General features: G+C 47.8%; 1 protein-coding gene across 4 annotated transcripts in view; it reads left to right on the top strand.

Moving 5' to 3' along the window:
• FBF1 (Fas binding factor 1) overlaps positions 1-13,278 on the top strand; it is a 207,469-nt gene that overhangs the window by 110,830 nt on the left and 83,361 nt on the right. For all 4 annotated transcript variants that reach the window (XR_010243855.1, XR_010243854.1, XM_063960539.1 and 1 more), the window contains 2 exons: positions 692-898; positions 981-1,088. Coding sequence is in view for 2 of the 4 variants with exons in the window: in XM_063960539.1 (XP_063816609.1) it covers positions 692-898; positions 981-1,088 (315 nt within the window). In the remaining 2 variants the exon portion in view is untranslated. The remainder of the gene's footprint in view (positions 1-691; positions 899-980; positions 1,089-13,278) is intronic.

Here is a 13,278-nt window from a genome sequence, read left to right as displayed (position 1 = left end):
ACATTGCCTCCCGCACAGTAGTAAAAGCACATTGCCTCCCGCACAGTAGTAAAAGCACATTGCCTCCCGCACAGTAGTAAAAGCACATTGCCTCCCGCACAGTAGTAAAAACACATTGCCCTCCCGCACAGTAGTAAAAACACATTGCCCTCCCGCACAGTAGTAAAAACACATTGCCCTCCCGCACAGTAGTAAAAACACATTGCCTCCCGCACAGTAGTAAAAACACATTGCCCCCACACAGTAGTAAAAATAATTGCTCCCACACAGTAGTAAAAACACATAAGCCCTCACACAGTAGTAAAAATACATTGCCCCATAAAAGTAAAAAAAATTGTCCCCCCCACAAAAAAAAAATATATTAAATTGTCTCAGCCGCCACTCTTCCCCCTTCCCCTATAACACTTCAATAACACCACCAAATACTACCTACCGAGTAGGCAGCCAGGCGGAACAGCAGCTCCCCTTGACAGCACACCAATACAGAGGAGATAATAAATATATAAACAGACCAGTGTGTAAATAGTCATATAGCACTAGTAACAAGCAACAGTGTAAATCCACTTAGTTAATTTCTGTAAATAAACAATACCTGTGCAGTACTTACTTGAGATAGTATAAATTGTTAAAACAATGCCTATTCTATGAATCTATATACATTGCATAATAAATCGGTACCCTTTATTCATAGAAACCGCTTGAAGCTGCTCGAGGATTCTGCCAGTCAGAGGGAGGAACGTTTGCGACTGGAGAACCAAGAGCTTTCTGCACAATATCTTGCCCGCTGCCATAGTGCAGAAGGCGAGAAAGCTGAAATGTTGGCTCAGTATCAGCGAAAACTCACAGAGTTCCAGCAGGAAAAGGATGGGGAGATAGAAAGGATAAGGGAGCTGCAGAGGTGAGCAATGCTTGATGTCCCAATCCTGTCATACAAGGGAGGTTTTCAAAAATGTTTGATGTGTTCTTTCTCCGTCCATCAGATTATCTGTCCAGGATATGCGCAGAGACCATGAGGAACAACTGCAGCGGATCAAACGCCTCAAAGACCAAGAAATTGATGCCGTGACCAGCGCCTCTTCACACACAAGGTGCGACACAAAACTTTTGTAAAGTCTTTTCTCTATCTTTCACTAGGGGACACTGGAGTTAGACAGCTGGGGTGTGAAGTATGCAGACCGGAGGCAGCACAATCCAATTAATAAAAACACTGTACAGCTGGCTCTTCCCCCTTCACATCCCCCATACCACCAGTTTGAAAAATTGTGCTGGAGTTAGAGGCACAAAAAAGGGTAGCTCTTGCTCCATCAGAGTTTTATTTTGATTCTGTGGTTCAATCTCACCTAAAAGGAAAGATGGGAGCTGTTGTCACAAAGGTGCTCTTTCAGAGGCACGTGAGACAAAGATCCTGGTGGAAGGAATCGGCATCTCACTTCAGGAGAACTACAGACTGTGAGGAACCGCTGACAATGCGGTATGCGTTTCCCCGCCCCCTACACTGTAGTTTTGCTAGATAGCCAGGCGCTAAGAAGGCCAGCGCAGGTTTTTTCAGCAGACGCCGCTCACAGGGATCCGGAGAGCGGGTATCGGCGCGCACGGGTCAGTGTAGCTCCTGAGGAGGAGGAGGAGGAGGTGACTGACGCTGCTGACTGATAGCATAGGTAGGGACCAGCGTGCGGAGTGGCGTGGAGAGCAGAGAGGGAGACGAGCTCCCGAGCAGGAGTTAGCCGGCAATGTTATAGTGGGAAAAAGCATCCCTCACTTGCAGTTTTTCACAGCGCTGCTAGGCCGGAAAAGCAGTTATGAGGTTATGTAAAGTTTTCAGTAGCGGCCATTTTAATCTTCTGGCGTGCTGCTACAGCGAGAAAGGGGAGGAGGAGGCCCTTAAATATATATACTACATCAGTATAAGCTGCTGCAGCCACGCTCTGCCATCTGGTGTTCAGTAGCTGTTAAATCAGCACTATGGGGTTTTTCCATATCTTAACTATGTCCTGCATAGGAACATTATAGTTAGGACTGTGGGCTCCTCTTGCACTGGCTCTGTGATAGCAGCACAGTTAAGTAGATTCCACTGAAATTGCTAATAGATATATTTGTCTTTCAAAGGATGCTGCTAACAGGTCCTGTGGAGGGGGGGGCATTGGAGTTCTCAATAAACCCTGATACGTCTCAATCTGTCTGAATAGTTGGTGGTGTGGGGTTTGTAAAAGTCTGGCTGGTAAAGATTTTTTTTAGGATAATAACAATTCCAGCTGGGTGAACCGACATTTCATTGCTCCCTGAATCCCTGCGGTCTTTCTCCATCTATTTTAATAGGGTGAAAGCACTGTTGGTTGGTTGGTTGGTTGTGTGTGTGTGTGTGTGTGTGTGTGTGTATTTAGCATGCCGTCAAAAGCACCAACCAAGATCACAAAAAATTGTTGTTTGTTCCAAATGTGAGAAAAAGAGCACAAGTGTTGCAGCGCTGGAGTGTGTGACACTTGTTTGGGTATGGATGCACAGTCTGGGAGCAGTGGCCCATCCGGGTCATGGGAAACTGCCCTGGCAGATATATCGAAGGAAATGGTGGAGTCCCGCAAACAACATTTAGAATCGGCAGCGGGTTTCTCAAAGACTATGGAAGAATTTCTGATTAGGCTTACACCACCTGCACAGGTAAAAAAGCCTGTACGCAAAGCGGTAAAGAGACCTCTTCCTGCCCTACATGAAGATTCGGTGGAGGAAGAGGGTCTCGTGGCAGATGAAGTTGAGAGGGAGTCTGTTGAGGAGGTGTTTGAGGTTAATCCTCAGGAGGAGGACTCTGAGGTTAAAGGGTTGGAATCCCTGATTGAGGCAGTTAAACAGGTCCTTAACTTCAAGGAGGAGGAGATAAAGGAACCTGACGTTTTTGATCTGTTTGAATCGTAAAAGCCGCAAGTAGCGGTATTCCTGATTCCAGACGTTCCAGGAACAGATGGCTGAAGCATGGAAACAGCCAGATAGGCGTTTTTAATTGTCCAAGAAGCTTACAGTTAATTATCCCCTGCCTCAGACAATTATGTCTAAATGGGAAGTACCACCTATTATGGATGCGTCCTTAGCTAGATTGTCGAAAAAGACGATCTTACCAATCCCGAATGTGACTACACTGAAAGATGTTTCTGATCGTAAGTAGGATACAGCTCTTAAATCCATCTTTGTGGCTGCGGGAGCATCCCACAGACCTACGCTGGTAAGCGCCTAAATAAATAAAGCTATCGTTGCTTGGGCTGGACAGATAGTTTGAGCAGTGGCGGAAGATATTAATCAGGAAGAGATATCCCAGCTTGCAGAGCATATTCGTGAATCGGCCACTTTTCTCTATCGTCCTAAGTGGATGCTGGGGTTCCTGAAAGGACCATGGGGAATAGCGGCTCCGCAGGAGACAGGGCACAAAAAAGTAAAGCTTTTACCAGATCAGGTGGTGTGCACTGGCTCCTCCCCCTATGACCCTCCTCCAGACTCCAGTTAGATTTTGTGCCCGAACGAGAAGGGTGCAATCTAGGTGGCTCTCCTAAAGAGCTGCTTAGAGAAAGTTTAGCTTAGGTTTTTTACTTTACAGTGAGTCCTGCTGGCAACAGGATCACTGCAACGAGGGACTTAGGGGAGAAGTAGTGAACTCACCTGCGTGCAGAGTGGATTTGCTGCTTGGCTACTGGACACTAGCTCCAGAGGGACGATCACAGGTACAGCCTGGATGGTCACCGGAGCCGCGCCGCCGGCCCCCTTGCAGACGCTGAAGAGAGAAGAGGTCCAAAATCGGCGGCTGAAGACTCCTGAGTCTTCATAAAGGTAGCGCACAGCACTGCAGCTGTGCGCCATTTTCCTCTCAGCACACTTCACACAACAGTCACTGAGGGTGCAGAGCGCTGGGGGGGGCGCTCTGAGAGGCAAATAAAAACCTTATTAGAGGCAAAAAATACCTCACATATAGCCCACAGAGGTTATATGGAGATATTTAACCCCTGCCTAACTTCAAAAATAGCGGGAGACGAGCCCGCCGTAAAAGGGGCGGGGCCTATCTCCTCAGCACACAGCGCCATTTTCTCTCACAGAAAAGCTGGAGAGAAGGCTCCCAGGCTCTCCCCTGCACTGCACTACAGAAACAGGGTTAAAACAGAGAGGGGGGGCACTGATTTTGGCGATATTGTATATATATAAAAGATGCTATAAGGGAGAAACACTTATATAAGGTTGTCCCTATATAATTATAGCGTTTTTGGTGTGTGCTGGCAGACTCTCCCTCTGTCTCCCCAAAGGGCTAGTGGGTCCTGTCCTCTGTCAGAGCATTCCCGGTGTGTGTGCTGTGTGTCGGTACGTGTGTGTCGACATGTATGAGGACGTTGTTGGTGAGGAGGCGGAGAAATTGCCTGTAATGGTGATGTCACTCTCTAGGGAGTCGACACCGGAATGGATGGCTTATTTAGAGAATTACGTGAGAATGTCAACACGCTGCAAGGTCGGTTGACGACATGAGACGGCCGACAATCTATTAGGACCGGTCCAGGCGTCTCAGAAACACCGTCAGGGGTTTTTAAAAACGCCCATTTACCTCAGTCGGTCGACACAGACACAGACACGGACACTGAATACAGTGTCGACGGTGAATAAACAAACGTATTTCTCATTAGGGCCACACGTTAAGGGCAATGAAGGAGGTGTTACGTGTTTCTGATACTACAAGTACCACAGTATTATGTGGGAGTGGAAAAAACTACCTGTAGTTTTTCCTGAATCAGATAAAATAAAATGAAGTGTGTGATGATGCGTAGGGTTACCCCGATAGCAAATATTGGCGTTATACCCTTTCCCGCCAGAAATTAGGGTACGTTGGGAAACACCCCTTAGGGTGATAAGGCGCTCACACGCTTATCAAGTGGCGTTACCGTCTCCAGATACGGCCGCCCTCAAGGAGCCAGCTGATAGGAAGCTGAAAAAATATCCTAAAAAGTATATACACACATACGGTGGTTATACTGCGACCAGCGATCGCCATCAGCCTGGAGATGCAGTGCTGGGTTGGCTTGGTCGGATTCCCTGACTGAAAATATTTTATTCATGTAGAGCATTTAATAGGATGCATTCTATATATATGTATGTGAGATGCACAGAGGGATATTTGCTCTCTGGCATCAAGATAAGTGCGTTGTCCATATCTCCCAGAAGATGTCAGGGACACGACAGTGGTCAGGTGATACAGATCCCATACGGCAGATGGAAGTATTGCTGTATAAAGGGAAGGAGTTATTTGGGGGTCGGTCCATCGGACCTGGGGACCACAGCAACAGCTGGGAAAACCTTTTTTACCCCAAGTTACATCTCAGCTAAAAAAGACACCGTCTTTTCAGCCTCAATCTTTCCTTTCCCATGAGGGCATGCAGGCAAAAGGCCAGTCATATCTGCCCAGACATAGAGGTAAGGGAAGTAGACTGCAGCAGGCAGCCCTTTCCCAGGAAAAGAAGCCCTCCACCGCGTCTGCCAAGTCCTCAGCATGACGCTGGGGCCGTGCAAGCGGACTCAAGGTGGGGGGGTAGTCTCAAGAGTCTCAGGGCGCAGTGGGATCACTCGCAAGTTGACCCCTAGATCGTACGAGTATTATCCCAGGGGTAAAGATTGGAGAGTCGAGACATCTTCTCCTCGCAGGTTCCTGAAGTCTGCTTTACCAACGGCTCCCTCCGACAGGGAGGCAGCATTGGAAACAATTCACAAGCTGTATATCCAGCAGGTGATAATCAAAGTACCCCTCCTACGACAAGGAAAAGGGTATTATTTTTCCACACTATATTGTGGTACTGAAGCCAGACGGCTTGGTGACACATAGTCTAAATCTAAAATGTTTTGAACACTTACATAAAAGGTTCAAATCGAGATAAAGTCACTCAGAGCAGTGATAGCGAACCGGAAAAAAGGGGACTATATGGTGTCCCTGGACATCAAGGATTACCTCCATGTCCAAATTTTGTCCTTCTCATCAAGGGTACCTCTGGTTCGTGGTACAGAACTGTCAATATCAGTTTCAGACGATGCCGTTTGAATTATCCACGGCACCCCGGGCCTTTTTACCAAGGTAATGGCCGAAAAGATGTTTCTTCAAAGAAAAAAGGCATCTAAATTATCCCTTACTTGCACGACCTAAAAAGGGCAAGTTCCAGAGAACAGTTGGAGGTCGGAAGAGCACTATCTAAAGTAGTTCTTCGACGGCACGACTGGATTCTAAATATTCCAAGAATCGCAGCTGTTTTCCGACGATACGTCTGCTGTTCCTAGGGATGATTCTGGACACGGTTCAGAAAAAGGTTTTTCTTCCCGAGGAAAAAGCCAAGGAGTTATCCGACCTGTCAGGAACCTCCTAAAACCAGGAAAGGTGTCTGTACATCAATGCACAAGAGTCCTGGGAAAAATGGTGGCTTTTTACGAAGCAATTCCATTCGGCAGATTCCATGCAAGAATTTTCCAAAGGGATCTGTTGGACAAATGGTCAGGGTCGCATCCTCAGATGCACCTGCGAATAACCCGGTCGCCAAGGACAAGGGTATATCTTCTGTGGTGGTTGCAAAAGGCTCATCTATTGGAGGGCCGCAGATTCGGCATACAGGATTTGATCCTGGTGACCACGGACGCCAGCCTGAGAGGTTGGGGAGCAGTCACACAAGGAAGAAACTTCCAGGGGGTATGGACGAACCTGGAAAAGTCTCTTCACATAAACATTCTGGTACTAAGAGCAATCTAAAATGCTCTAAGCCAGGCGGAACCACTCCTGCAAGGAAAACCGGTGTTGATTCAGTCGGACAACATCACGGCGGTCGCCCATGTAAACAGACAGGGCGGCACAAGAAGCAGGAGTGCAATGGCAGAAGCTGCCAAGATTCTTCGCTGGGCGGAGAATCACGTAATAGCACTGTCAGCAGTGTTCTTCCCGGGCGTGGACAACTGGGAAGCAGACTTCCTCAGCAGACACGATATTCACCCGGGAGAGGGGGGTCTTCATCCAGAAGTCTTCCACATGCTAATAAACTGTTGGGAAAGACCAATGGTAGACATGATGGCGTCTCGCCTCAACAAGAAACTGGACAAGTATTGCGCCAGGTCAAGAGATCCACAGGCAATAGCTGTGGACGCACTGGTAACACCTTGGGTGTACAAATCAGTATATGTGTTTCCTCCTCTGCCTCTCATACCAAAGGTATTGAAGATTATACGGTGAGGAGGAGTAAGAACAATACTAGTGGCTCCGGATGGCCAAGAAGGACTTGGTACCCGGAACTTCAAGAGTTGGTCACGGACGACCCGTGCCCTCTACTTCTGAGAAGGGACCTGCTACAACAGGGTCCCTGTCTCTTTCAAGACTTACCGCGGCTGCGTTTGACGGCATGGCGGTTGAACGCCAGATCCTAAAAGGGAAAGGCATTCCAGAAGAAGTCATTCCTACCTTGATTAAGGCAAGGAAGGAAGTCACCGCGAAACATTATCACCGCATTTGGCGAAAATATGTCGCGTGGTGCGAGGATCGGAGTGTTCCGACGGAGGAATTTCAACTGGGTCGTTTCCTACATTTCCTACAATCAGGATTGTCTATGGGTCTCAAATTGAGATCTATTAAGGTTCAAATTTCGGCCCTGTCAATATTCTTCCAAAAAGAATTGGCCTCAGTTCCTGAGGTACAGACTTTTGTTAAAGGAGTACTGCATATACAGCCTCCTGTGGTGCCTCCGGTGGCACCGTGGGATCTAAATGTAGTTTTAGATTTCCTCAAATCCCATTGGTTTGAACCATTGAAAAAGGTGGATTTTAAATATCTCACATGGAAAGTGACTATGTTACTGGCCCTGGCTTCCGCCAGGAGAGTATCTGAATTGGCGGCTTTATCTTATAAAAGCCCTTATCTAATCTTCCATTCGGATAGGGCAGAACTGAGGACTCGTCCGCATTTTCTCCCTAAGGTGGTATCAGCGTTTCACCTGAACCAACCTATTGTGGTGCCTGCGGCCACTGGCGACTTGGAGGACTCCAAGTTGTTGGACGTTGTCAGAGCCTTAAAAATATACATTTCTAGGACGGCTGAAGTCAGAAAATCTGACTCGCTGTTGATACTATATGCACCCAACAAGTTGGGTGCCCCTGCTTCTAAGCAGACGATTGCTCGTTGGATTTGTAACACAATTCAACTTGCTCATTCTGTGGCAGGCCTGCCACAGCCTAAATCTGTTAAGGCCCATTCCACAAGGAAGGTGGGCTCATCTTGGGCGGCTGCCCGAGGGGTCTCGGCATTACAATTCTGTCGAGCAGCTACGTGGTTGGGGGAAAACACGTTTGTAAAATTCTACAAATTTGATACCCTGGCAAAAGAGGACTTGGAATTCTCTCATTCGGTGCTGCAGAGTCATCCGCACTCTCCCGCCCGTTTGGGAGCTTTGGTATAATCCCCATGGTCCTTTCAGGAACCCCAGCATCCACTTAGGACGATAGAGAAAATAAGAATTTACTTACCGATAATTCTATTTCTCGGAGTCCGTAGTGGATGCTGGGCGCCCATCCCAAGTGCGGATTATCTGCAATACTGTACATAGTTATTGTTAACAAATTCGGGTTATATTGTTAAGGAGCCATCTTTAAGAGGCTCTTTCTGTTATCATACTGTTAACTGGGTTTAGATCACAAGTTGTACGGTGTGATTGGTGTGGCTGGTATGAGTCTTACCCGGGATTCAAATTGCCTCCCTTATTGTGTACGCTCGTCCGGGCACAGTACCTAACTGGAGTCTGGAGGAGGGTCATAGGGGGAGGAGCCAGTGCACACCACCTGATCTGGTAAAAGCTTTACTTTTTTGTGCCCTGTCTCCTGCGGAGCCGCTATTCCCCATGGTCCTTTCAGGAACCCCAGCATCCACTACGGACTCCGAGAAATAGAATTATCGGTAAGTAAATTCTTATTATCTTTGCCAAGCTGCAAAGCAGGATAGCATCCCGCATCTCAGCTTCAGCAGTTTCGGCCAGAAGTATTCTGTGGCTCAGAGATTGGCAGGTGGATTCAGAGTCGAAAAAGGCAGTGGAAACAATCCCTTTTCTTGGAGAGACCTTATTTGGTCCAGAATTGGATAAGTAAATCTCACAGGCCACGGCAGGAAAGTCTAAGTTTCTGCCTACTACATATCCTAGGAACACACCTCCGGTGAGAAGAAGCTACTCTGGTCCGACTTTCACTTCGTTTAGGACAGTCCTTTTGTGCCAGAGGTAGAGGTTTTGGAGGACAGGCTCGTTGAAGCAGAGGTAGAGGCCGTTCCCAATCCTCAGACCGTAAACATGATTCTAAGCCAACTGACAAGACCATGTCATAACAGTCTGCCAGCTCATCTTGGGTCTCAGAAGGTGGGCGCCAGGTTGATAAGGTTTCAGGAGACCTGGGCTGAAAGCTCTCCAGAAGTCTGGACCAACAATATCATTTCCCAGGGACACAAAATAGAATTTCTAACTTTAAATTTAAACTTCTTGAAATCTGACCTTTTTCGAGCCTTTGGAAGGGGCAGATCTTAAATATGTGTCCTGGAAGATGGTCTTGCTCCTTGCATTGGCTTCGGCAAGGAGACTATCTTGTAAGAGCCCTTTTCTTGTTTTCCACGAGGATAGGGCGGAACTCCGTATTAGAGCTGAGTTCTTACCTAAGGTGGTGTCGGGTTTTCACATAAACCAACCAATCGTGGTCCCATCTTTTCAGGTTTCAGAGGGGGACTGTTCCCTGGATGTGGTCAGGGCATAAAGGGTTTACGTACAGGCTACGAGTTCCCTTAGGAAGTCAGATGTTTTGTGTGTGCTGTAAAATGGACCCAAGAGCGGTTGGCCAGCTATCAAACAAACCTTGTCCAGATGGATAAGGCTCTCCATCAGACAGGCGTATGTCTCCAGTGGTAAGAGAGTTCAGTTTAGGGTGGATGCTCATACCACCAGGTCGGTAGGAGCCTCTTGGGCGGCTGCCAGAGAAGCTATTACTGCCCAACTTTATAGAGCAGCAACGCGGTCCTCCATACACACGTTCACTCGCTTCTACAAATGTGATACTTTTGCGGCTAAAGAATCCAATTTTGTCCGTTTGGTTCTGCAGGCTTCGGACAGCACTCCCGCCCATGGGAGCATCTTTGGGACGTCCCCAGCAGTCTAACACCAATGTCCCCTAGTGGATGATAGAGAAAAGAGGATTTTGGTACTTAACAATAAATCCATCTCTCTGAATCCACTCGGGGACACTGGACGCCCACCTTGGTGCTGCCAACCTTAGTGTTCTGTTTAGTATTGGCTCAAACATGTTTGATTACAGTTTTAGTTCATCGTTGATGTTTGACGTTGTGGTATGATTGGGTCCATCCAGAATGGTTTTGTTCTTTCATTTTCCCTCTTCTCTCCGTTAATTTTTCAAACTGGAGGGGTGGGGGGTCGGGGCGGGTAAAGGGGGAGGAGCCAGCTGTACAGTGTTTTTTTTTTTTTTAATTAGATTGTGCTACCTCCGGTCTGCATACCTCACACCCCAGCAGTCTAACTCCAGTGTCCCAGAGTGGATTCAGAGAAATAGATAGTAAAGGCTTGCCAAGCTTACAAAACTGATGTCCTAATTTATATATATCCAAGTCTTATAACACATGTACAAGGCCCATATTTCTCTAGCATTTAGTTGGAGGACACTGGATACCATATATAGAGACAGGAGTTTGGGCACTTTTTTTTTAAATTTACTAGCACAAAGCTCCAGCTCCTCCCGTACGCCACATGGCTGCTTGGGAACGCAGTTGTTCTATATCTCTGATGGAGAGATGGGTGTACTTTTTTCCTGGTGGACTGAGGCAGCCATTTTATTTTTAATTTATTTAAATTTATTTGATTTTACTTTGGACGGCATCTCTCATCAGCAGATGGGGATTACCCAGGTGGGCTGTGTAGATGACTGGCATCTCTTTCTGGCATCCTGTTTCTGTGGGACCTTTGGGGTGGACTTGGTCACTGAAGCTTCAGGTAGTGACTGGGATCCCATGCCTCCTGCACCCACTGTACAGAGCAACCTTGATGCTGCAGTAAATCAAGTTGCTCCCTGTCCTGCTAAACATGAAGCACTAACAGTAAAGCTGCTGCCTTAACTTACTTCCTATAACAACTCTTGCAATATTCCATAAACATAGAGAAGAGAGTCAAATCATATAATATAAATCGGAAAACAGATTCCACATACAAAGTTTTACCTTGCTTTGAGGACAGTTGGTAAAAAAGGCAGTAAACAGTCCACTTATGAAAAGACAGCTAATGTTACTAAGCTACAAGACCTTAATAATGTTGAAAATTCTTCTGGACACCAATTTTATCTTCTAGTCTCAGGGAGGACTGTATGTATTAGTCCTGCACAGTTCAGGAGATTGCAGATGCAGGCAGAGACCCTCCCTGAAAATGGTTGGCCACTGCCTGTTACCTCCCTTATACTGACACTTGGAGAGAGAGAAAGTGGAGAGAGATAAAGTACCAGCAAATCCGCTCCTAACTGCTATTTCTTTCACGTCCTAGGGGATACTGAGATAGTAAGAGTTACCATGGGGTATAGATGGGGTCCATTGTAGCTATGGCACTTTAAAAATTCTTTAGTGTGCTGCTCCCCTCTATGCCCTTCCTGCAGACTCAGTTTAGAAAAATGTGCCCAAGGAGCTGGGTACATTCTCTTGAGCTCCAGAAAGTTTTCTTCAAAACTTTATTCTAGTTTATTATTTTCAGGCAGCACTGGCTGACACTAGTCTGCCTGCATCGTGGGACTTAGGGGGAGACCGGACCAACCTCTTGAAGGGTTAATGGTCCGTATCGCCGCTGACAGGACATAGCTCCTAAGGTGTTGTTTCGCATTACACCTACGGTGTGCGCGCACTCCAACAGCATGCCGCCACCCCTAACAGCTGAAGATGCTGGAGTGGTGAGTATAGAAACCGGGGTCCTGGTTAGCGGGTCCCCGGTTACAATGGCGGCATAAGGGTGCGGTGGGCACTCGCACTACGGTGCCCGCTGCAGGTACCCACACTGGCGCTGACTCTGAAAAGGGGTTTTAACCCCGTTTTCTGTAGAAATATGGAGTGTTTGCCAGTATAAAACGTACAGTGACTGCGCGCCATTGAGGGGGCAGGGCTTCCTGGAGAGCGGGACCAGCGGCTCAGAGGCGCCATTTCCTGCTGCATCATACTACAGGCTGCATGCAGGGAAGCGCTGCTCCTCCAAGGACCCTCAAAACACCTTGTAACTGGTACCAGTGGGTTTTATAGAAGGGGGGGATAGCAATATATTGTGTGTATATATACATATAACAAACTAGTTACCTTATTAAGGCTCTAGTTTTCTGCCCGGCAAAGCATTGCTTTAGCTGATAGAGGCAACGGTGTGCTGGTTCTCTCACCCTCTCTGTCTCACTCCATCCAGGCTTACACTGGGTTTCTGTGTTATTTCACTGCTCCTGTGTGTGTGTTCTGCTATATGAGTCTTGTAGCACTAAGTTTTCTCCCACTCCAGGGGGGATCTCTTATGTGTACACTGGGTGTGATTCAGAGTTGATCGTAGCTGTGCTAAATTTAGCACAGCTACGATCATGCATACTGACATGCGGGGGGACGCCCAGCGCAGGGCTAGCCCGCCCCACATGTCAGTCCCTGACCCGTCGCAGAAGTACAAAAGCATTGCACAGCAGCGATGCTTTTGTACTTCAGGAGTAGCTCATGGTCAGCGCAGCTCCTGCGCGCTGGCTAGGGGCTACTCATCGCTGCCTGGGTCGCAACAGCTGCATGTGATGTCACGCAGCTGCCGTGGCCTGACCCGTCACGGTCCAGCCATGCCTGCGTTGGCTGGACCGCGCCCCTTAACGGCTTAATGCCGGTCCCGCCCCCTCCCGCCCAGTGAAGCCTCTGCCTGTCAATCAGGCAGAGGCGATCGCTAGCTAAAGGGAGCCGATGGCTGTCTGGCATGCGCCGGCGCACTGAGGTGCCGGCGCATGCGCAGTTCAGGCCTGATCACGCACAACACCAATCAGGTCTGAATTAGCCCCACAGTGCAGTCTCACAAGGAAGCAGCACACAGAAACCTGAGTGGCTGGATTCAATAAAAGGGATGATGTCTAACATATCATCTGAACTGGCTACTGCCAGGCAGGAAAGAGAAGTGTTTTAGAAATCTATGGATTATTTTCTGACTCACACTTCTGACCTCAGACTTGCCTCTCAGCTCCCTCTGCTGGTTTCTCAGAAACGCACAGTGC

This window comes from Pseudophryne corroboree, chromosome 3 (assembly GCF_028390025.1).
Source record: "Pseudophryne corroboree isolate aPseCor3 chromosome 3, aPseCor3.hap2, whole genome shotgun sequence".
Taxonomy (NCBI): domain Eukaryota; kingdom Metazoa; phylum Chordata; class Amphibia; order Anura; family Myobatrachidae; genus Pseudophryne; species Pseudophryne corroboree.
The sequence above is the reverse complement of the archived record's forward strand: the minus strand, read 5'-3'. Positions and strand labels throughout refer to the sequence as shown.